The 24,091-nt window shown below is 41.1% G+C and overlaps 1 protein-coding gene across 7 annotated transcripts in view; it reads right to left on the minus strand.

The window, feature by feature from the left end:
* PIKFYVE (phosphoinositide kinase, FYVE-type zinc finger containing) overlaps nt 1-24,091 on the minus strand; it is a 65,851-nt gene that overhangs the window by 37,811 nt on the left and 3,949 nt on the right. For 4 of the 7 annotated variants that reach the window (XM_071562763.1, XM_071562760.1, XM_071562764.1 and 1 more), the window contains exons 3-12: nt 23,311-23,490; nt 17,736-17,854; nt 14,793-14,964; nt 13,844-14,051; nt 11,391-11,480; nt 7,954-8,092; nt 5,380-5,537; nt 4,465-4,576; nt 2,640-2,787; nt 1,982-2,149 (exon numbers count right to left, since the gene is read on the minus strand). In XM_071562763.1, the coding sequence (XP_071418864.1) occupies nt 1,982-2,149; nt 2,640-2,787; nt 4,465-4,576; nt 5,380-5,537; nt 7,954-8,092; nt 11,391-11,480; nt 13,844-14,051; nt 14,793-14,964; nt 17,736-17,854; nt 23,311-23,490 (1,494 nt within the window). Of the gene's footprint in view, nt 1-1,970; nt 2,150-2,639; nt 2,788-4,464; nt 4,577-5,379; nt 5,538-7,953; nt 8,093-11,390; nt 11,481-13,843; nt 14,052-14,792; nt 14,965-17,735; nt 17,855-18,699; nt 18,856-23,310; nt 23,491-24,091 lie in introns of those variants that run through there. The other 3 variants (XM_071562762.1, XM_071562766.1, XM_071562761.1) reach the window with 3 other exon arrangements.

The following is a 24,091-nucleotide window of genomic DNA, read 5'->3' on the forward strand; positions in this document are numbered from 1 at the left end:
CAACTCCACCCTATCCCAGTTCTGGGCATATTACTGATACTATCCCCTCAAGAGAAATCCATTCTCTCAGAAAGAATTGTTATCAGTTTTCTATTAATGAATTACACTTCTACAGAATAACCTGGTTAAGAAACCACATGCTTCAGGAACAGATAAACACCAGCAGAGGTTCACCAATCTAGCTGAGTGTTGTCAACACCCATAATTCAAAGTCAGAAGTCTTTCTCCCTTCAGTCACCTCATCACTTGCCTTTTCTGCTGATCTTCTCTAAGCAGTCCATCATCAAAATCTTTCTCACAAGAGCTCCAGTTCTGCCTATGACCAGCCTTGAATTGGTCAACAGCTTCCGAGAGGGGGAGGCTCTCTTACGTTTCCCCTTCATCGTGTACTGTTTTTTGTATAAGGAGATAAAGACTGAGATATGTCTAAAACCAGGACTAACACTTTACAAGTCCTCTAACACTTGCCAGAGCCAAACTGACTGCTGCTGACTTTACCGCCATCACACACTGGTAAAGATAAACCTGTTACACCTGTAAATTCATAGGATACTGCAGCACACCTGGGCCTGTTTCAAGCTCATTTAATCCAGTAACCCTCCTTCCTAAAAGGAATTCACTGGTATATTTACCCTCTCCACAGTTTCCTTCCCTGTAGATGCATTAGCTTTTCATTGATTAGGGCATGAGCTGGAAAAAAGTTGAAAGGAACCAATCACAAGCTGGTGTCAGTAGTGCTGACAACCCATTCCCACTGAGTCATCTGACATCAACTCAAACTTTTGAACCTGTTCTGCTTCTCCCTTTGGGTGAAAAATAAGCAGTTAAACTTTCTTTCTTCTAAACATATTTTTAGCAAATAACAAAAGGTGACTACAAAAGGCACCAATAAATGCCCCCTCTAAATTGCTTCACTCTATGCCCAACATCTAACATATTTTGAAGGTCAGCTGTGACCACCTTTCCTCCCTCATTCTGTTCAGTGACCATTCCAGTTTCAGAATATGCAATGTGTATGCATTCTAACCCAGAACAACACAAAAGATCTGTTAGACTTTATAGATGAATTAATTTATTAGGAGTACAAATTATTTAACACTGAATCATCTTTTAAAGTTGAAAATACTGAAGAGGTGGGGTGAAACAATAATTAAAAATAAGAAACTTCTTAGAAGCAGCCAAAGATAGAAGTCTACAAAGCTGATGCAACCTTAGGTAAGGAAGCAGAGCAAAGACATGAATTGCTACCCAGACGGCAAAGCAACTAGAATACATCAGACCCAAGCCAGTGCCAAGCCCTGGTTTCAGACAGCCCTTGTCCCATTTAGAAAATGCAGTTATCAATAGGCAGGCACATTATTTTTTCCATAAGGATTTTGCCTGTAGTCTTTCAATTTAGTACCTATTTAGGGGAAAAACTTTTCAAAAGAAGTCTTCAACATCAAGTATTTGATTTCTTCCTACTTCATTTAAGTGGGTGATCTCTTTTGAACAAATGTTGTATCTATGGCTTAAATTCAGCCTTCCTGCTTATAAGACAATTCTGTAAAATGTAAGCTTATTAAGATACAATTATAAGTCAGTACAGAACTGTTCCGAGTTCATCTTGTTCTTTGCTTGCTTTTTTCCAGTTTCATCTCAGACTATAGATACACCTATCAAACTGTTTCACATGTGGATTATTTTTCCACCCCAGTTAGCCAGAATATACACGTGGAACTGCCCTATTATGTATGGGTAAGAGACTTTATTTCAACTGCAAAGAGAAAGTCACAGGGGAAGTTACACACTCTGCAGAGAAGGTGTTTCAACAGGTCTGAGCGGTCTCAGAGGTGAACATACCAAAACTGCAAGCAAGTGCCAGTTAAATATTGTATTTTCCCCTCTGTAAGACAGCTACGTAAGTAGTGTCCAAATTGGTCAGTAACATTAGGGCCCAGCTCTCCATCATGTGCAACTCCAGCTGGTGACTACCTCGTACCTTTTTGGTCGGCAGGGTGAGGGGGCACATGTGGGTACTTGGAGTGCTTCTTGATATGGAAGTTCACGTTGTCCAGCTCCACGTTGAGGCTGATGGAGGCGGCCGAATCACTGTCCATTGTGGACTGGAAGCTGCTGACTGAAGTGCGCTTGCTAGGGCTGGCAGAGTCTTTTAGTGTGGGGTGAGCGGGAAGATACAGGGAGGAGAAGGGTTCAAATGGGTATTATGAGGGTACCGGAGAGGAGAGAAATTGTCTTTAATACATAAAGACCAGGGTGCAATACTACAGGAATACAGTATTTTCATAGTTCTAATCTTATCTTCATGTGGGCATGCTGGTATATTGGACATTCTTTAGTGCACTACTATAGGGCCCAAGTCAAGAAGTCTGCCTGAGAAACAGAAGGCAGCAATTTCCATGCTTCTCCTTCATTAGAAGTATGAAGCTTTACCCCTTCCACTAAATACAAAATACTGTATCCATTTTAAGAATCAGGAAGACTAGTCAGGTTGTAGTTTGCTTAGACCTTTACAGCCCCATGCACGCACATAGAAACACACATACATAAAGCAAGACAGTTAAACTACTAAGTCCTGAGGGACTAGGGACAACAGGGGTGAAGAAAGGCAGTGAGAAGAAGATTCAGCTGAAACTCACTGGCTAAGTTATCTTCTCCTTCATCAGCAATCTGCTCTGTGTCACTGTCATCAAATTTGATGTCTTTGAACCAGGATGGCTCAGAGTGTCCCTCTACAGAGTTCACAGAGTCACTGTCTGGAGATGGGGTTTCTGAGAACTCTGTGCTCTAGAAGACAAGGAAGAGAAAAAGTGTTGTTAAAGTGCAGCTCTACTGAAATATGAAGCAGCCTGCAGACATTTTAAAAATCAGAGGATACCTTCAGTGGGGTGAGCCAAGTTAGTCATAAAGTCGGCCCCTTGGTATGAAGTAGGAACTCTTTGTGACAGGAAATAAGCATTTCTTTACACTTCTCACATACTTAGTCTCTGCCCACTCCCCCCTTCTACATAAGTGACACTAAAGAACAAGTTTATTCTACTGCACATTTTCTGTCGCCACTAAGCAGTTTTGAATGCTTGCTATCCCTAGTCAGGGTGGGTGACACCCGTATTCTTTGTCCAGAAATCAACACATGCAGCTTCTGGTGGAGCCTAATTCTAAGTTACTGGAGAAATTCTTCGACTGACCAAAGTAGGCCTTAGAGTTTCAGTCACAAGTTAAGACTCTAGCTGGGGCTACTGTGTTAAAGCCAAGCCTGGCCAGAGGGCCAGAGAGCCTGGAGAATATCTAAGCAATTTCCACCAGCCATCCTGATGCCTCCAGACAACTCAAGAGGAAGTCCTCGCTATCATTCCTTTGGCTACACTGAGTGCAGCAAGCAACTGACTCAATAATACCATTTCTCCTGACTCTTGTCCAAAAGAAATTAAATCAGACAGTGCTTTCAGATGGTAAGAACAAGAACTGGCTTTAAACATATAATAACATAAACCTCTCACAAATAGTTACAAACAGGGATCTGAAGCACTTGCTAGTTAAGGGCAAGCTTTTACTAGCAAACTGAGGCAGTACAGTTGACGAGCTAAGATGACAGATGAAGCCCAGAGCAATTTCAATGGAAGACCATATGACTGCATCCAAGAGCTGAGACATTCTTCATTGTAAGAAGCTGCAGAACATGAAAGACTCTCAACTGAATGCTTTCAGAGGTATCTTGTTCAAGCTAAAAAAACCAATACACTCACTCAGGCCAGTGACTGCTCTTACCCCTCAGCAAGTCTGATTGCAATGAAACAGTAGGATAGCATCCCTGGTGACTAGGTCTCTGCCTCCTCCTCAGGTAATTAGCCCTGTTTGGGAGGCACAACAAAGACCCCATCCCAAAATTACACCAGGCAGCTATGGTACTGGATTTCTTATTACTGCCATCACTGCAGAACAGATGAAGGTTACCAATACATTATACAAGAAGATCCAATGCTATATAAGACATTATAAAAGAAGATTCAATACTGTATAACTAAAAGATCCATTTGGATTTTCTTAAGAAATTTGGAAACAGAAGTAATCGGCACTGTCTCTGTCACCAGTAGCTGCACACACATTGTAGATTCTACACATGACAGCACAACTGCCACAAGCACAGACTGTACCATCTCGAGGCCTCTGTGGAAGACAGATGACCACCATGAGAGGCATTGGCCTAGACTGAAGACCCTTTCCTGCACTTCAGGCAGCACTACATGTAACGACATCCTCCACAGAGGACAGCCCCAAAGATTTTTGGGCAAATGAAACCTCCTCAGTCTTTAACCCACCAGGGTAAAAGGTCTGGATCTTTTCTGTTCAGGAGAGCTGACTTGGAAAACATACCATGGCTGCTGAGAACAGGATTGGAAAAGATTTTAGTCATCAGCCAAAGCCAGCAAGAAGTATAAGTTTCAGCTTTCCTATTCCTTTTACCTGTAATGGTCTGTAGAGAGCATACTCATCTCTGAAGAGCTGGTCATGATGACTGACACATTCTAGCCAACGTCCATCAACCAAAGCCTGTCCTATTGCAATGGCTTGGACCCTGCAAGTGTAATAACAGAGATGTTTTTTTAAGTCTAGTTCTAAACACACAGTTTATGGTACAAGCATGCTTCCAAAGGAAAGAGTCATCTGCTATCTACTATTTGACTCATCAGTATCCCATTGCCATGTTTAAACAGACACTAGTTAAAATATTATGGTGAGGCAGCAGTGTTGACACTACTTCAGGTATGGAGGTAAAGAGACTGCCAGTGCTCTGAACTCAGCTGAAGTGTCCAACAGATGATTAAGACACATTTTTTGTGATCCTCCAATATCATTAACTTGAACTATGTTTACTGAGTATCTCTGAGGGAGGACTGTTGCCCTACACTTAAGAACCATCTCATTTTTATCCTTTTCTCACAGAGTTAAATACACCAGATTCTTTATATTCATTTACAGTTAAGAGTCTGCCAGCTCCACCAAATATTTAGCTATCAAACACTATCAGTGATCTCTGATCCCAGGGGCAGACTTGCTTTTTGGAGTATCAGGGAACATTTTTGAACAATCTTTGAAATACAGTCACTGTTCTCCAAGTGAGTAATGCTTGTCCCATAAGAGCTACCTCCCATACTGGCTTCCAAATCAGACAGCTCCCTGTGCCCTGTTGTTTTGGGCCACATGGACTCAGAATCCTGCCTTGTCTGGTAGGTAGTAATGAAAAGATCTGAATTGTCTTTGTCATCTCCCTGCAAAGGAGTCTCTCTCTGCAGTCTAAGGTACTCTGTAACAGCTCAAACTCACAACCTCCTCTCACACAGACAGAAGAGAGTAGCCATCCTAAAGCACCACAGTTACCTTGTGGTTATGTGTCCATTTCTGATGAGCCAATTGACCAGCTCTTTTCCCACAATGCAGTTGGGATGTGTCCGCAACCAGTAGCGATGGTCTTGAAACTCCATCCCACTGTTATGATGGCAGATTTTCTTCCACAGATCTTTCAGCTGGACTGAGTCCTGGACAGGGAGATGTGCAAGTAACTTACCAATCTAATCTTAGCACTGGTTTCAAAGACATCAACCTGAGCCTTCAGGTCAGCTTCTACATCAAAAGCCGTCCACAAACAGGCACAGAATCTAAGCTATTCTGCACAACCTATGCAAAGGTGCAAGCAGAAATAGCAAACAGATATGAGATCAGCTCCTTATGTCCTTCCATTTATATCCAGATGAGAATAATGTGAAAACAAAGTGGGTACCCTCAGAGTTAAGGGGGTTTTGATGTAACAACATTTTTTACTGCCTACAGGATACTTATATTCTCACTACTGCCCTCTGGCACCCTATTCTTAAACTCAGGTGGTATGAGTAAACATAGAAGACAATGAAAATTCATCCTTAGGAAGAGGGTTTTTTCCATATTTTCTGTGCTCAACCCAGGCATTGTAAAGCATACTAGTCCAACATCAAGCCCAGATAAGAAGAAAGTACTTGACATGGCAATGCACACTGCTGTGCTCAAATTCTAGGATATCACCTCTCACTGACAATCTATTTCTTTATTGTCCAGTGAAAAGCCTTCTTTTAGACACTGTTAGCTTTGGCCACTAAGAAAAAAGTTTTGTTTTCTCCAAACTCAATTAACCGTTTTTGAATCCATGAACCTCTTCCCCTCACCACTTGGAACCAGGGTAAACTGGATTATTTTGAGAAAGCAGAACAGCCCCTCAAGGGGTGGAGAAGAGACACTGCAGCTCACTTTCAAATGTTTCATTCTATTTTTGTGTAACAGAAAAGAAAGCTTTAATTAAATTTTAACTGGTTTCAGCTTGACAGTTAACTGCCAAACCCACATTACTGCACTTCCCCTGAGATCCAAGAGCTTTGCTCCACTTTTGTTACTGGACTGGCTTTCTGCTTTTAGTTTCAGCAGTGTCTGTCCTGGGTATTATCCTAAAACCAAGGTCAGCAGCTCCTCTTCTACACCAGGTAGAGAGTCAAATGGATCAGTAACAGAACACATGATAGCATCACACAATTCGATGCAACTGGGCGATTCCATAGTTCAGTTGCCTTGTACTCGTTAATACAGCAAATCCTTCCAGCTCAAGGATTTTGACCTCTATTTCACAGACGTATGTGTTTACACCAGAGTATGTACAACTTTCCCCACCTTTACTTCAAGAACAAAGTTCATTAGTCTTCTGAATTGACTAGGTTAAACTTTAAATTAACCCCCGATACAGGGTCAACTCCAAATGCTAAAGGCATTAAACAGTGGGAATGCACAGAAAATCCTACATTAACTGACACTGTGTCTTCTGCTCTTACACGAACAGAAGCGATTACTACCAGTCCTCTTCTCCCTCAAGGAAGAAAACGGACAAAAAATTAAGCAATATGAAGCTGAAGTGCATTGGGACTTGAAGGTCTTGGTTCAAGTTGCCTTCACTGCAGTTTAAATTTCCATTTTCCTGCATTAACTTTTATGCATGAAGCAGGGAGGTATAAAGACATGCCTTAAACATGTCTCTCTCTCTCATGTGGTTATCCATTTACAGAGCAACCTGGAAAGGAGTCTTGCAGCTAACCAGGAGTTAGTGTTACTACACCCTCAGAATACTTGTATGCATCCTGCTGACAGCAGGCAGAGCCTGACAACACAGAACTAGCCTTCCTGATTTTAAATTGGCAAAGGGGAACAATTTGGAATCTTTTAATGTGTGAAAAACATTGCCCTCCCTTCTCTGCAACTTCTTTGCCTCATTTGCTGGAAACACCGTACCTCAAAGAAAAGACAAACTATTTTTTACTGAAACTAGTACAGCAACTGCAATGTACAACACTGCCTCTGTGGGGAAGGAATAATAGGATTACACAGAACACTGTTGCACATTGATTTTTCTTTGAAAAAGTCCATCATTACAAACTTCTACAAAATGATTTATTCTGAAAACAAAGGGAGGGGCCAAGTTATGTTTTGGCCTAATAAGCTATAACAGCTTTAGTTCATTCATCACAGTGCAACTATTTCAAAGTAGCCATTTGAAGTTTCTGATTACATGGCTATGAAAGGGAAAACCTCAACTTGGAGAAATACAGAATAAGGTCATTGCATTTCAGCTCCAACCCTGACAAATTTAATCCACAAGGAGCCATCACACACCAACTTCACACTGTGGAACCCACTCATCAAGACTAAAACTGTAAAGATCTTCATGCAAACACCACAGGAAACTATGATCTGTTTCAGGAAGACAGTAACCTTCAAACCGACATTAATATCCTCCATCCCTGCTGCATCTGGAGGAGAGGTTCAGGTAAGAGTCCTAAGAGAAGAGCCTTTAAAGGCAGCAAAACACTCCTGCATGACACAAGGAAGTCAAACCTCATTGCCTTCACAAAGCAAGGCAAACAGAAGCCTGAAAGGTACCAGAAGGATTTTCCGCTCATCCTCGCTGGTCTCTGCCTTCATGTGAGTGCGACTGGCCTGGGGGCTGACCGACGTCTCATAGGCAGGCACCATGGGCGAGCCTGACCGATCCAGGGACAGGTTAGTGATGCTGGCTGATCTGCAGTGGGGGAGAGAAGATTGAAGGGTGTTATTGGGGGGTGCTTCACCAGAGCAGGCCTACCTCACAGCATGCTAAAAAAAACCTTAATCCTGTGACATCTTTTACTTTCATCAGTACAGACTCACTGCTTAATGCTTGCCTCCCTGTCAAATCAGAAGGAAGGATCCCCAGGAAGCAAATGTATTGCTCTAGAACTTCTAAGTTAAACATACTTCCATAAAGCTCCTTGTATGGAGCAGTTAGAACTAAGTTTAGGCACACCAACACATGCCTGTATCTGAATAGACTGGGGAAGAGAGCGGAGGTTGTGTAATTAGAAGCTCCAGCAGTCTGGAGGCAAGGCAGTTGTCAATATGGGCAGCCAACGCCAGGATCTCTGCAACAGAGCACTGAGATTTCCCCTTCTCCTTGGCCCATTTAAAATGTTTTGTCCTCAACTCTCAAATACGTAACTGAGACTGCACAGTCTGGAAGATTGAGTACTTGTTCCCCAGAGTGGCTAAACCATCTTCAGAAGCTGGAGGTCACTGGAAACCTTCCTTGTACTGTGATATGGAGCTCCTCCCCTTTATCTAAGCCCAGTTGTTGGGAAATCTTGGCTGTGCACTCCAGTACAAACACACAGTTTTGCAATAATCATTGCAAAGTTATAAATGCAAATACAAGTTCCAGATACCCTTTGCACCATTAACACACAACTAGACAGACTGAAAAACCAAAGTACAACTTCTCATCACACAGCAGCAAAAAGTACACAGTGTAAGCTGTTAGTGCTAACAGCACTCTAAGCACTGAGGATGGAAAGCACTTCTGCATACAGCAACAGGGAAGCTCGAAATGTCAGTGTTGAACTGACTTGAGAGGTTTGCAGCAGTCTCAGTGATGAGTAGCACTTAAGGTACAATACACTCAAAATCACTTTTTATTCCTCCTCTGTTTCTTGAGGATAAAGGGGTTTAATTAAATCCTTTTAAGTCATATGCAGAATCAAAGGAAACTGTTGGCCCATATACATCATGGGGTGATAAGCAAATCTTTGTGTCATCATCAGACATTCAAGGCAGGCTAAAAGTCTGTACTGTTCAAATGCTCTCAAGTTGAAGTTAGAACTGGCAGAATTATGCAGCTTAACAGAAAGTATTCTTGTGTGCAAAATGAGACCGACAGGGAAGTCCATCATTAACCACTCCTCCCAGCTGTTTTGCAACAGGTGCTTTAACTGTTGCCACCTACCTGTAAAAGCAGCAGAGATGTTTTGATTTGGGCATTAAGCAACAGAACAGTCAGATTTCATATCTGTGTCTTTATCATCAACAACTACATCTGTGACTTTATTGCATGTAACTTTTTTTAAAACAGAGGATGAGATTCTGCAATGAAAATTCCTATGCCTTAGAAGGACCTGCAAAGGAGCAATTTCAATCCCTCTGCTTGCAACACTTGACTGTTCTGCTGGGGTTTTAGCTCTCATAAATAACAAGACTGAGAACAAACAACACATCCCCCACTCACAGAGAAAAACAAATAGTAATATGTAACTTCTGCTACCTGCATCTTAATGCACTCAACCTGCATCTTCTTTGCTTCATCTCATCTGGAAAGAGGCATAGTCAAGCTTTTCTCAAAGAAATGGCTACAGCTGCCTTGAGAAGATCTAAAGGCTAACATTGCTTAGCCCAAAGCAATAGCTTTGTTTCCCCAGGTTCAGAATTTTGACAGAGATACAAAATACCTCACCATTACACACATACAGCCAGGTGAGTACCATGGCGAGCCCATGAATAGCCAGAGAGTTAAAATGTAACTCAAATAGGCAATTTTGGCTTGCCAGGTCGTGGGAGCAAACGACAAAGGCCTTTTAAAATAGCAAACATCAATTCAGTTAGTAGGAGACCATCCTCAAGGTTTCAGACATTTCTGGACATCACTGCAGTTATTTAGCATTGAAGTTTAACTCCAGACTCCTTTACACATTTGCCCAGAACTCATTTTTGGTACTAGTCTATTCACCAGTATTTTGCTCCCCCAAATGAGAACTTTGTGTCTCAGCTCTACAGTCAGTATGCATCTCCCCCTAGCCATCCTCAACACAAAGAAGATAAAAGCTCCAAGCAGTCCATTCTCCAAAAGGCACACCCAGAATCCTTCTCAGCTCAGTTCCCTAGTGTTCACTGGTCCTGCCAGACCCCTCCAAATTGCCAAATATGCTCCATTACTGTAACACCAATGCAAAGAAATCTCTGAATGTCTCCTGATTCCAGTTTTGAAATCTGGATTATCGTTGCTCTGTTCCTCACATCCTTGCCTGACCTTTATTTCCTCAATTTAACCATAAGAGAAATATATAACCAGTACCATAGCAGAAGCACTGCAAAGTCGGAGGGAGCTACCTTGTTCTTCTAATACTAGCCGATTTACTGGGATTAAGCTCAAACATTCACAACTTACACCAAAGCTCTTGTGGACACTTTAAAGTTCACTCCAGCACTCTTGCATAAAAGGTCTATGAAAGGATTTTAGCCCAAGGAAGCCTGGTAACTCCAATGAGATTAACCTCAATGGAAGAGAAGAGGAAGCAGATGGGGGGACACACAACACAAACAAATAAAACCCTACGCCTCTGCTCCTCCATTACCCCACTCGTTGTCTCCCATTACAACATATGTGTTCATTATCATGGCTGGGCTTTGCAAACAAAGATTTGTGTGGAGGGCTCTCCCCACGTGGCTGTGCCCTTCCAGCCTGCACAGTGGATGTTTCAGGTGAGGCACAGCGTGCACAGAACTGGCCCCAGCTTTTACTCCTAAGGGTCATCTGCCACGGCCAAGTGAGCTTGGACAGTGACAGTGAAGTCCTCAGGACTAGAACCTACAGCCCCTGGAGATCTCCTATCCAAGTACTAACCAGGCCTGACCCTGCTGAGCTTCCAAGATCTGACAGGATTGGGTGTCAGAGTGGCATGGCCGTAGTTTACAACATAGGTGTTACTCCCTTATCTTCAGCTTCCTCAGAACTGTGCCTTTCTTAGCTATTTCTTTTCCCTTCTGTCCTCTTCATCACCACTTCTGTTTGACTGACTCAGCAGCAAACTACAGGTTCTTCAAAAGCAGGACATTTATTCATATGCATATGCACACAAATGGTCTTTCCTCACCACTACATATGGCTAGTGGCATGTTCCATTTTAGACATGAAACAGCACACTCAGTAAAAACAAGCCCAAACCACATGCCTTACAGCAAAGTGTGCTAGGAGTGCATCCAGAACAGAAAATACTCAGAATTTATTAGTTTACCTGTTTCTAGCTGGTGACTTCCCTGCATCCTCCTGGACAGAGCCAAGACGTGCAGACAACGTGGTAGTTGCAGAGTCTGGGTGAATCAAACTGCATGGAGAGGAGCATGATAGAGATGTTTGAGAGATTTGTGACATACAGCAACGTCAGAACAGCTGTAATTAAAGTACAATTAATTGTCATGCTAGCTCTCACTCACATCCATGATTGTTTAATCAATGAGGGAATAGGGAAATCTTTCCCCATCTGTAGGCCAGTGATACCTAGAAGACAGCGCTCAAGTCTGCTCATTTCAGATTCAAGTCTTGGACAATACAGCCCCTTCCCATTTTTTGTACTATCCTGCCTTCCCACTCGCTTCTCCTATATGCCTTTCTTACACAACCTCCTTCTTTACAGGCTGCTATTCATGCTTTGGAGGTAAAGACATTGCCACAACCTCCCCAGCACATCACCTTGGCAATCCAAGCAATGCTATCTATAGGTACTGTTAGACAGCTTTTACCAAGATAGCCTGGCAACCTTCTGTAATTGTTTAACCTGATCACTACCACCTTTGCCCTCCTTTTACTTCCAGCCCAGGAGGAAGGACAGCAGATGTTCATACACCATCAATCCTGTTGGCAAAACCATACCAGATACAAGTCACTACCCGCCAGTTGATGCAGCCATATTGCCACCATAAATGCTACCAGTGTGATAAATGCTCTTGAGAAACCGTGAGCAGGACAGCTTTGCCTGAGTAGCTGTACTTACCCAGAGGACACCACTCCTTCACTTTTAAAGGACATGGCCCTTCAAGTTAGTTAAAGCAGGAACTCTGTGTTCTAATTCCTCAAACGGTAGAGCAGTGTCTGACAATTTAATGCAGACTCAGTTCTACACGTTTTTCCCTGTGCTTTGCAGCAGGAAAAGCAAGAGCCTTACCTCAGATACACTGTTTCAGAAAGAGACTCAACTCCTATGTTTTCCTTTAAAACAAACTATTTCCCATACAGAAGCAAAACATCTGCTCCATTACAAAGCTGTGAATTGCCAGTTTCAACTGTGGCACCACTTAAATTCAACATCTTGAGTTTAAACCTCTTAAGGTCAATCAACCAAACACAGCACTCAAGAAAAGCCCTGTAGTCCACTGCGAAGTTTTACACTTTAAGAGCAACCACTGAAGAAAATGTTAATCCTCTTAACCAACAATAAACAACCAAATTTCAATCTCTTTTCCTCTCACACACAAAAGCAGCCTACATTCACTCAGTGTCTCCCAACAAGACAAAGTGTTCTATTATAGAAAGTTATCAGCCTTTCAATAGCTGGATTTTTTGAGTGCTGAAATAAAAATATAAATACTTGCTTTCCATGTTCATGTCTACAAACAGCTGAATTGCCATAATAAAGATGCTAATAACACATCAGAAGACAAAACTAACGATACCCTAGTTATTTTGTACACCTGAAGAGAACACACACTTATTCCCCAATTAAAAATTTGGTCATATTGCATAAGCATTGCTACATCACTACTTTAAATGACCATAACATTAAATCAGAAGTACTTTCCTTTATGTAGGCCTAAAGCTGATTATTCAAGGGCTTCCACACAGGAGCACCATACTCTGAAAAGCATTATGCAAAGTCATGGTACTTTCTAAAGACAGTTGGGTTTCTGATTTTTCTTTTCATAGTATCAGAAGAGCTCTGCTGCGAGGCACATACCACTCACACTACCTCTCTGTTAAAGAAAGGTTCTGACTCAAGACCTCCTCAGTAGTTTCACATCCTTCTGTTCTGTTTTTAGGGAAACTAGCACAAATACCACATATGATTATTTCCTCCTTTCCCAACATCAAATTAAATCAAAGTCTTCAGAAACTGGCATACCACTTGAGAAGTACAGTGTTCTCATACTTGTGTTCCAAAAACAAAGATCCCCTCATTCAAGAACAATAGGAATAAATATACTTTAAAAGGAGATCAGAGAACCTTTATAGCCATCCTTTCAATTCCACCTCATTTGAAACAGGTGGTTACTTTCACAGTTTCTCTCTTACTTACACAGACAGCATTTCTTACATCCTCTTGCCCAATCAAAACCCGAACAGGTAAAGCACCAGTGTTACATTGACTTGCCTCTCAATACATTGGTGGCTACAAAGAATGATTTTGGTTTCATCTTTTTATATTCTGAAGATGAAAGTCTGCTCTGTCACTGGTATAGAACCACTGATTCACTAGGTTGAAGGAAGAACTGCAAATAACTTAAAACTCCACTACAAAAGTTTCCATATTTCAACTTGAAAAGAATACTGGAAGCAAGCATAGGATTAAGTTCTTTTTACAGGTGATATACTTCTGAATTTCCTAAGTGGAAACCACCAGGTTTTATCTAGATAGCTGTCAGCCTGAAAACAGAGTTAAGGTTCTGGAGCTCAACATGAAGCCAGGTTCTTTACCTTTGCCAGGTTAGATCCTCCTCCAGGAAGATGTTACGGCTGGCTTTGCGGCTCCCAACCGGTGTGCGTGGCTCGCCAGGATCCAGCACTGACACAGCACATGCAGAATCGGACAGAGCATTTAAGTCTTCTCCAATGGAGTTACTGTCTGTGGAGTGTGCATAGCTTAAGGCTATTTTACGGCAGTAAGTGCAGGCTCGGAGATCCCCTGCGGAAAGGGGAACCAGAGAGTGTGAGCGAACAGGAACAAATGGTACTCTGTTCCTACAGGATCAGCGGTGCATAGAGGTGAAAACAGAAGGATTTTCTGTTTCAAAACCTCTTTGCAAATGTAAGTCTCATTCTTATATTCCCTTAAAGGGCAAAACCTCAGGTAATTACACACTCAGGGAACTTTTCCAAGGCCAACAAGGTGTAACACAAGACCAGTAAGAAAGAGACAGATTGTGGGAGGAGAGGGCGGGAGAGGGAGGGAGGTAGGGAGAACGCACATGTGCAACTAAAATGGTGGTACTATGATAGCCAGAAATTACATACCAGCTGGTGTCTGGAAAACATTACTTCCATCAGGAGAAGTCTAGAATTTGGTAGCTGGTATTTGAAAGTTTCCCTCACTCTCGACTAGAATATGTGGCTCATTACATTTTAAAACTATTAACAGCAGCTTTTCCTTGAGCACACTTTTTGTAGTGCACACCGTTGTTAAATAGTTTTCATATTTGTTTTGTCATGATGCATGTACTGTGGTAAAAATAAGCAAGCATGGCATAATCCACCACTGTCCATAAAGAAATTGGCAGAATTAGGTCCTGGGATTCTTCTTGCTTATTTTTAAGCCTACTACAAACCTGTACAGCATTTTCTAGCAGATGTCAGGATCTAAAATGCAGTAGCCCAGGAAGAGCTGAGCACACAGAGACTGTTCTGCTCCTCAGCAGATAAACTCTACCTGTGTAGCCCATGAATTTTCCAGGGATTTCCTGATTGCAGCATCGACTACAGAAGATCTGCCCACAAAGTCGACAGTGGTGCCTCCGACGGAAGGTGGTGAATTTCTCACTGCAGTCATAACATTCTTTGCACTGGCTGTCAGGCATCCAGTATTGTTTCAAGTCACTGTCCTACAAAAGAAGGCAGCAGATAAAGGGTTTCTTTGGTAACTAAAAAAGCATGTTTAGTTTCATGACTGCTTTGTAGACTGTATCATACATCCATATATATGTGCATGTGTGTACACACTCTTGCATACAAGCACACACGTGCACAGAAAGGATTTTTCATGTGCTTTCATAGGGAGCCAGAAGGCCGAGAGCTCTGAACTCAGAGGAAATTTAGTAAGACTCTGCCTCCTTGATCCAAGATGGAAGCAAAACACATAAAAACTATCATGAGCTGTAGATAAAGGGTAAGATAAAGATTGCTCTTCCCTCTCATTTGCCCCAGCACATGAGAGACCCTCAACTAGCACAGTTAAAAAAAAGAAAATATTAAAAACAAACAAACAAACAAAAAACCAATAAAACCCTTCAAAACCAAAAACAACCCCCAAAAAACACAGCCCATCCCATGTTACTTGAAGTCGTTATATAGCAGGAACTCAAGCTATCAGGAATTATCAGTACAGGAAGATCATTTCAATAATTAATATTGGGATGTGTTTTGAAAAGGATTATAATACATGTAAAAAGTTTTGTTATATGATCAAATTCTTCAGCACTTTAATAAATAGCTGTAAAAGCCTGTGTCCCAGACTGACATTGTTTCAAACTCCAGATTAACTCCTATGTGAAGACAACTGTAGAATTCACATTCAGCAGACAACAACATGTATTGATTTACAGCACTGGTGCAGCCACAGGAATTTTTGTCTTGTTTTCATCTTAAAAACAAAAAGTTAAAAATTCCATTTGGTGTTGAAGCTGTAGACCAAAACAAATCTCTCAATTATGATTCTGAGCACATCAGTTGCAACTACCATGGATGGAAAAAACTGCTAATGGCCACATGACAGCCCTGACTGTGAAACACTCTGCAAGAGTTCAGTTCTGGCAATAAGCCTTTTCAGAGGGACTGAATACTCCAGGTTTTTGTTTAGGAAGAGAAACTACTGCAAGTATTTTCTCAAAGCAATCGGAGAAGAGAGTAACTACACAGAAGAAAAGTGATCCGTGCTCTGATTTTCACATAATCAAAAAAAAAAGCTCGTACCCTGAACTGGGGTTTATTTTTAGACATTCACAAAGTAAAGTTTGACACAGCTCCTAGACCAATTTTGAAACTAAAACAGTTATGAACAACAAGACAACACCATGCTGTCATCACCCAAGAAAACTCGTACAGAGAGAAGTGGAAGACTGCTCAAGGCAGTCTGGTGTTTTAGAGAATCCAGAAATTTTTAAGATGAACACTAACCTTCAAGCAGGGAGAGTTGCAGTGAAGAGCTTTGCCAAGGAACTGCTGCAAAGCTGCAGGGGATGCCGACTAACTGTTTTTGCTGAAGCTCAGCATGATCAGCCAAGTCTCTGGTTCTACCACAGAAAGAGTGGGTGTTCCAGGCAGAAGTGCCTCTGCCCCACTTGCATATGAGTGTATGTCCAGAAACCCAGACACTGCTGATGACCTTCCACTTCTCTGCCTTCCATGTCAAAGACAACAGCCATGGCAAGAACAGCCTACAAGGAAGGGTTCAGAACACAAGTCTGGCCCCCATTAGCAGCAGAGGCTCATTAGAACAACACCTTCCAGAATCTGAGACAAGCTTTCTACAACAGTAAAGTGGCCTTCTGTACAAACAGGTCAAGTCCATGGTAGGAAGAAACTTCTGCCTAGAGTGACTCAAGCAAGACATGTCTGCAGTCAAAGGCAGTGATGCATTACCTTTTGTACAGGAGTCAGCATGCTGACAACCAACATGCTGCTGCCAGATAAAGACCTGGTCATATTCATTTACTGCTGCATCCTGCCTGTTTTAGCACTTTTCCAATAGCTTCAAAGACGTCTGGAAATCTCAAGGGCCTTCAGAAGCTGCCACAAACTGAATTATTAGTAGGGGCCACATTCAATGCCCTGCTTACTGCAATGGAAGGCTTCTGCTTCACCCTCAAAAATATTGCCCTTTTTACCAAAGCAAACTTATTCTTACAAGCAGAATAGCACTGGAAGATAAGTAAGTTTACTCAAAATCTACCTGTAAAGGCTATCAAGCCAAAAGCCTTTTTTCTCCTCAATCAGTTCAATTAAATGTACTTTTGGCTGTTCATGTCTTGCCCACAGACATAGCTATTTATACTGCCACTTATAAATAGTTGTGGCTTCTTTCCTCAATTAGATCCTCCTCTTAAAGGTATGGTCCAGCTCAGCAGATGGAGGTGAAATCAGCAAGTCAGTAGCAACCACCAGACTCTTATCTAGCTAGATCAAAGCCGACTAACAGGACAAGCCCTTCAATCAAATATTGCTGACTAACCATTACCACAGTAAGTAGCAGAACTAATTAATTCTCAAAATTATCGTTACTGTTTTGTGACAGTCAATGTGTTTCACCTGTCCATGGTTAGCCTCCCAGGGAGAAAACCACCAGGGAATACTAGATTAGGTAATACATAAGTTGGAAGGAGTCTTAAGTGAAAGCATCTGGTCCAAGCACAAAAAACCCAGTAACTGCAATGATTCAGCTTTACAATACAACAGATGTTTGACAAGTCAAAAGTCAACCGAAATTGTTTCCCCTGCATTTCCACAATGCTTTTTTAGTTTATTCACTATCCTTCAAACATTAAAAAAAACCAAAACACCAAAACACCATGATGCATTTATAAACAAACATTAGAGAAGCCCAGTAAACAGTTCATTTTCTAAATAGTTTGGCCTACAAATGCTTCAAAAGAAGTACCTGGCTCTTCCCCTCCATGATTTCTTTGAGGCGTTTTAGAACAGTGCTGAGGCTTCTTAACTGAACTGCTGTTCGAGGATCATGACCTCCAAGAGGTGGTTCTACTTTCCTTCGTGTGTCTGAAAGGGAAGGGACAGTAGCACTTATTTTCTTCCACGATACACCAGCATTCCCATCACAACACAAAACCCCATTAGAGGAAAAAACATTCCCATGTATATTACACTACCTATATTGCATTTTCTAAAGTTAACAGTGTGCATCACTTCTTGCCTTTGCTCTCTCTTTCCCCAAAAGGAGCTTCTGATGCCAGACAGCTTGCTTTGATTGACATTTTAAATACCATCCTCTGTGTTTACAACAAGCCACCCAAGTTCTCTGAGAATGAAAACATCTTTTAAAGAAGTGATTTTCAACCTACTATATGGAGCTTGTAGCAGTCTTTTACAAAGCACTGAAGTGTTATTTTAAAAATGCCCTCTAGGATATTAACTCTTAAAAAATAATTGCAACAATATTTACATTATTCTAGGAGCTGTATAAGACAACGCCTTAACCTAAACTTACTTATAAATGACTACAGTGAATGTCAGGACTCAATTGCTCAGTTTCTATTAAAAGCAGTAGCTCTGAATGTAATCCATCTGGAAATTCACATATTTAAGGGTTTGGGGGTTTTTTTTTGTTTTGGGTTTTTTGAAAGAAAAAAGGCAAGTTATTGAGAATTTGCACTGTCATTCTTGATAAACTATAGCAAAGAGACTCCTGGATAAAAAGGTAATGCAGCTAATTTCTCTCCTATAAAACTACTGACTACTTCGAAGCACTGCTGTTTGAGTTCCAAGTAGGATCCTTGCAACCAGAAAGATTTGACAACACAGGTCTTTATTTACCTAGGTATTTAAACATTTTTAGAGTCCCTTTTCTATATCAACAACTTTCTGAATACTTTAAAGTTTCTTACCAGCTTCGTTGCTCTCCATCTGACTCGTGTTTTATTTATCTTGCCCCAGTACAGGAAGAACAGACATGGCTGCTTTCTGTTTACTGCCTGCGCTGCCACTGATGTCAGCGGGAATGCTGAGGGAATGCTGACAGCCCCGGCCCAGCCTGTTAACTCTTGCCGTGCAGTCACCACCAGCCCATTGCTCTGTGTGCACACCAAACCCCTTACTGTAATGTGACTGAAACCGTGCGAGTCCGTGCCTTCTCCTCAGGTTCTTAGGAGATATTTTTAGCTAATCAGCCCACAAATAGCTACTATGTACAATAAGAAATTTTTTTAAGAGATTCTAGGTTGCTTAAATGCATTTCTGTGGCTGGCCACTCCCAATTTTATTTTTTTTTTAATCAAACAAATAGACTTCTGGCCACCACCAAGCTGAATATTTTTAAGGTGATTAAAGGGACATTCATATTTCAAGAAAATATTGATAATACCATAGAAACCTCTGGCTCCTCCTCACTTCTGTCACAAAGAGCTATTTTGCATTTACTTCCTTCATCTAAATTCAAGAGTATTTCCTTTCCAGGAATGTTGCTTCCAATTTTAAGAATTATTATCAAATCTCCTGCCTAACCAGCTACAAATCTTGTCAGGCAGATGATTCCCAAAACACAAACATAAGCAGCAGATAACTCCACACTGGTTCTTTTTAGTTAAATGCCCTTTTCTCTATTATATGAAACAGTAACAAAAGGGATGTCACCTACATGAGAAAAAACATGCCATCAGCAGTAGCAGCACTTACACATCTACGTAGTGGTTAAGCCTTTTTGGTACTTCTGAAACAGTAAACTCAGTATATGCCACTAAAAGAAATAAAAAACCAAACCCACACACAAAAATCCACACTACACAGAAAAAACCCAAACAAAACCAAACATAGCCCACCAGCCAATATTCAAGTCACACATAAATTATATTTAAAAGGAAACTTTAATTAAGTGTTATTTAATCTGTAATGACAACCAGATCAACCCCACAAACTTTTCCTTGTCATTGCTAGATCTCAGCCCTTAAATATAACATAACAACATGAGTGTGGAACACACCTTTCCAGGAATACCAGTTTATGGAGCTATTGTGGGTTTTCCAACCATTCTCTTCCCATCTAAATGTTCACTGAACATAACCTCAATATACCAAATGGACTCCATACAGATTTCCAAATTGACTTATTTCTAACCTATTTATTGTTCTTAAGCTAGAAATTAACTCCTACAGCTATTAAAAAAAAATCTCCTATTTCAACAGTAACCCTCATCCTTCCCACATGTTTTCATGGCCACTGCTCTTGGTAAAACTATACATCCTCTGAATCATGGAAATATGTTTTTTGTGGAGTTTCTTTCATCACTCTACAGTATTTTAGCATTTATTTTGCAGTGAATGACAAGGCAAGAACACCATATAATTATTTCATTGTGACTTAACTGCTAGTTTCAGTTTACAGGAAGAGATCTGACCATACACTAACCCAAGAGCTATGGAGAGCTTCACACAGTTTCAGCAACAAAAAAATATCCTGTTAGGGATGTCACAGTTTTGTTAATACAAGTCAACATGAATTGCTGTCTAGTTATTTGCTGTTAAAGCATATCATTTCATATTCAAGTTCACTATTACAGTTCAAACATCAAATCTTCCTCAAGTCACTGCCACATAAAGTATTGACATGAAAGGTATGAAAGTTGTCCTTAACTTCATTTTACAGCATGCATTTTCATGTTCCAAAATCTTTTTCATTAGAAAAGATGCTCTGGTAGTAATTCATGTTCCACATGATTGCCAGTAACCACTACACGCTTTCCTCAAGCCTTCTTCTCCCCATATGATCATTGGCCATCCCTAATTCCTACTAAGCTCCTTTGCCTTCCTTATTACTGCCAGTCTGCTACAATTGTCTACCATTAACAGCATTATCCTGTGTGACAGGCTAACTAGCTACAAGTGCTTGTACTACCAGTGCTCCCTCTCTCACGTGTCAGCATCTCCAGTCCACCTTAACAGGATTTGCAAGCTGTGACATTATCTCAGTGACAATGGGTTCATTATCAGACTATTTTGACTCTAACCAGCACCTCCAAATCCCTCATCTGACAGCTCAGACACAGTGCAGTCCAATACAACCAGCTGGGCCCTCTGGCACTGTAGAAGACACACCCGCCTTGCAGCATACGGTACATGAGGATGCAACAGATTACCCAAGAGAGGGGCCACAGAAGTCATTGCAGAGTCTCAGTACTGCTTTTTCAGTCATACAATCCTCAGAGCATCTCTGACACAACCCAGGCATCCACAGCCTCTTCTATTTTCACAAAAGCCAGTAATGTGCTGTTATGTTTTTGTGTAAGCAGTCCTGAAGGGAAGCACACAACTGAAACCCTATATATTTGATGCTAGACAGTTTCCTACAAAAGCCACCATTGCTCCATGTTGTGCCAGTCAGCGTGGTCTCTGAACAATGAGAGAATCCACTGCACAGACAGTGCAAGCCAGTGGACAGGTGAGGGGCAAGAGTCAGCATCTTCAGGAGCAACTTCATTCCATTGCTATTTAGAGGTAGTAGCAGCAGCCTTTTATTTATTCCTTTCAGTTTTCTTGACATATTATTTAAGATCAAGTAGGCTAAAGATCTTTGTGAAGTACTTACACATTTTCCTGCCTACACCGGCCGATGTTATGAAGCATCTGGGTAATGGCAAAGCCTTGAGGGACATTTACAGGCCTGCAGATACAAGGCCAAGAGAAAACTCAACTAGATTCGACACTTCACTGTCACTGAACTGAGTGGCTGAATCATCCTACCAATCTAGAGGTTTATATAAATCACATCACTTATTGTCCTACTTTTCATTGTTTAGATATGAGAATAAATTCTAAGATTATTTGGGCAGACCAGCATCAGGTGCAGTAGTAGAAGTAAAATTCTCCTCTGCTCAGTGTTCAGAAATCCTTAAATATCTGGTTATTCAGCACCTTTAAAGGCAAATGAAGGAAAAAATAGTTTCCTTAAGTTTGCTTCAAAAAAAAAAAAAAACAAAAACCCAACACCTGATTTTTAGAAAAGGACAACGCAAGTATTCTTCTCCTCTTCAAATAAAGTGAGATGGCCTGAAAACTCCCGCAAAACTCCTCACCAATCCACTAAACTTTTACTTGCGTTAAACAGAGCTCATGTTTGTTCCCAAGATTATTCTGGGAAAAATACTCGACAGGGAGTCAGGCCACTCAGCACACAATATAACAGAAATCTCTTCAAAAATCCAGCAATGCCTGTTTGGTCTAACTTTACTTCTTTCCAGGCTGATTCATCATCACATTGCAATCCAAATCCAGGGACGTGAATGAAGGTCCTGAAAAGGAGCTGGAATAATACAGCAACAGTTCCTCCCCTACATATTAAACTAAGTTTTATTTCCCAGGCTGCCTAATCCCAGTGGAAGTCAAACAGCAAGATTATTTCTGCCTTCTGAGTATCAAACAACATACCTCACCTAAAGGTTTCTAACCTCTAATCTCCAGGCAATTTCCAAGTGATTTTACACAAGGTAATTAAGAATAAAGTAGATTGGCAGATCAGCCAAGAGCACATGGCTGTACTTAGAACATTCAAGAAAAATCTTTTTTAAAATCCCAAACCTTAATTGGTTTGCTGGGACAGGCACAATTAAATAGAACAAACAGTACTAGAAGGCAAGGAGGAAGATGATTGTTCAACTAAGCATGCAAATGACTTAGATGAAAATGTTAGTTATCTGTACTGGACTTTTGTCTTGTTACCAAGACCAGACAATTTTCTAAAAATCCCATACATATCATCAACATTTAAGATCTGATTTGTTTGCACTAGGTACCAAACTCCTGGAAATACTGTCTTGCACAGGATTGTTACCCAGCTTAGCAGTTTCTCAAAGCTATCCCAAACAGCCAACAGTAACCAGGAAGATCTTAAGAGGGACTTCTGGAATCTCCTTCCTAGCTTTTCCAGATCTTCATAAAGCCATTACACAGTTTCATCTTTAAAATTACATTCAAACCCCCAGTCCAGCTAAAAGATTCTGTATGGCATCTGACAACAGTTCCAAGGTTAAGTAGGACTGAAAAAAAAATATTTAAGCACAACTTCCCATTCAGTTCTCCTCAAAGCAGCTACAAGCAAAAACCTGCATTTATAACTCCCTTGAAGAAACAAACATCAACTCCATTCAGACTAAGCACCAAAGCTGCATGTGGATGTTAAGAAACTGTAACCTCTCTAGACATAGCAGAAATTTTTAGGATCAAGGTTCAGTGACTTTAAAATGTTGCATGTGTTTAGTCAGTCTCTTCTGTTCCAGATTGCCTTTTAATCGAAAGAGCAGAGCCTAAATAACAGGGTGTCTTGCTGGAATACTAGGAAGGGTGGAAGGAACATGTTTCTGAGGTTAAAGTGAACCTCACTAACAGAAGCAACATAGCCTGATACTAAATTCTGCTATCAATCTAGACAGTCAACATGCCTTTGCTCACCTCCTTCCACCTCATCCTGGCTAGTACAACACTGCTTATAGCGCAAAGAGCTGAAATTACCCAGAGTTGCAGAAGATCTTCTTTGCAGTTCACCAGTCAGTTGTTTTTTGTAAGGAGTCGGTGACCTCAGAGACTGAGCCCTGGTGGGATGCTGAGGACTGGACCAGCCACCACTCAATGCCTGTGGATCACTCTGTCCTGCCTCTCCTCTCTCTGCCGGGGATGAAATCCTGCCATCATCTAGAGTTGACAAAAAGGAAGAAAACAACTGTTCATACAAGATAAAGAAAGCCAGTAATGCATGCAAAACTAAAGGTAAAAAAACTCTCACAAATAGCTCTTCTCAATCAGGATTAAGCTTAAAAAAACAAGTGAAAAACAAATCATGAAAACAGGACAGTATGTAGAACTTCTCTGTCAAGGCTCAGGCTATTTCAGAAATACTGCTAATGTGAAAAGTGTCAAAAAAACAAAATTGGCAAACATTAAATATTCTTGCTATATGGAACAGCTACACTTGATTATCAGCTTCTTTGTTGAAAAGGGTTTTTCAGTTATTTTAGCAGCCAGTACTGAGGTCACACTGAAGCTATCCTAGTCTTTAATTTCTATCAGCAGATAGATGAGTTCTCATTACTTCCAGTAACATGCCCACTTCATGTGTTGTTTCAAGGTTGTTTTCCAGTTCTCTCAACACAAGACTCTGCTGACTCCAACTACATTAGTCAGAAACAAACAAGAGAAAGCAAAATTGACAGCATCTTATGTTCCCTTCCATAAATGAGCAATGACAGGTGCTACTCTACTATGCAAACTAAGAGCAGTCATAGCAGGTAACTAT

The sequence above is a fragment of the Pithys albifrons genome, chromosome 8 (genome assembly GCF_047495875.1).
Source record: "Pithys albifrons albifrons isolate INPA30051 chromosome 8, PitAlb_v1, whole genome shotgun sequence".
In the NCBI taxonomy this organism is placed as follows: domain Eukaryota; kingdom Metazoa; phylum Chordata; class Aves; order Passeriformes; family Thamnophilidae; genus Pithys; species Pithys albifrons.